Genomic DNA, 1,146 nt, shown 5'->3' with positions numbered 1-1,146 from the left:
AGCGGCTCCGGGCTGGAGACCGCCGGGCTCAGGGGTGTCAGACGGCGCCGTCAGTGCTTCTGCCAGCCGGGGCCGGCTTTGTGCCCGGGCTCCGAGGTGGAGAGCGGTGAGGGGAGACCCGCTTCGTGTAGCCTTGGACTCCGACAGCAGCGTTAAAACCTGCAGCTTTTCTTGAAACGCTTTGGCAACGGTAGTAAATAGATGAGACCTTGTGTGCTATGGTGACACCAAAGTAAATAGAAGTTTTGCTGTAATGGAAATCATTTGCTGTTTCCCGTTAACTACTTGTTTGAGTGTCAAAATGCAATTAAGAACTTTATTTTTTTCCCTCCCTCTGTTCTCGTCTCTGTATTCCTTAGCAGCTGGAGATGGAGAAAAAGATGCGCTGCCCCATTGCAACTTGCAGGTTTACACGTACACCTGTGATGTGGGCAAAAGGGAGAATGTCTACTCGACAGCTGAGAGGGTCCGCAAGGAGGTTGGTGAGGTGTCTGTCCTCGTTAACAATGCTGGTGTGGTCTCCGGGCACCATCTTCTGGAGTGTCCTGATGAGCTTATTGAGAGGACCATGATGGTCAACTGTCACGCACACTTCTGGGTAACTATAAACTCCTTTCTGTTGCCCTCTTTGTCAGTTGATTTTGGGAAATTAACTGCTGTTGCTTAGCTCTTGTCTCATTGAATTTTGTACTTGCTCCCTTTTATTTGTAAGCTCACCACTTTCAGGGTTTCTTATGTGTAACTTACTGTTCTGTTTAACAGGAATGGTGGGTATTAAAATAATTTTGACAAATAATTTTATATCAACTATATCCTCCTAGAATCCAGAGTTGTAAGTCTCGTGCCCTTTTCTGTAGCCCTGGGTATGAGATCCTTTAAAAGCACAGCCTCTGAACCTGCATAAAGGTTGTTACTGGTAACGAACAACTTCTCAGTCTTTTCATAGTCTTCTGCCGGCATGTTAGCAGCTTTAGGATGCTGTTTTAATGATGGTTACGATAGCCAACTTGCGCATTTCTGGGAAAAAATGCTTAAAACCCCTGCTGGAAATGTTGTTTGAATTGCCTTGGAGGCAAATTGTTCCTTTTGGAGGCTGGGAGGAAAGGCAAAAATGATTTCTCAAGAAATCAAGCCAAGAACACTCTT

The 1,146-nt window shown here is 45.8% G+C and overlaps 1 protein-coding gene across 1 annotated transcript in view; it reads left to right on the top strand.

Annotated features, from left to right (window-relative positions):
• Positions 1–359: 359 nt before the first annotated feature.
• Positions 360–1,146, top strand: part of RDH10 (retinol dehydrogenase 10 (all-trans)) — a gene marked incomplete at its 5' end in the record, with an annotated part of 25,549 nt that continues 24,762 nt past the window's right edge. The window contains one exon of the mRNA XM_009698743.1: positions 360–598. Coding sequence (XP_009697045.1) covers positions 360–598 — 239 coding nt within the window. The remainder of the gene's footprint in view (positions 599–1,146) is intronic.

The sequence above is a fragment of the Cariama cristata genome, unplaced genomic scaffold, assembly GCF_000690535.1.
Source record: "Cariama cristata isolate BGI_N322 unplaced genomic scaffold, ASM69053v1 scaffold23824, whole genome shotgun sequence".
NCBI lineage: Eukaryota > Metazoa > Chordata > Aves > Cariamiformes > Cariamidae > Cariama > Cariama cristata.
The sequence above is the reverse complement of the archived record's forward strand: the minus strand, read 5'-3'. Positions and strand labels throughout refer to the sequence as shown.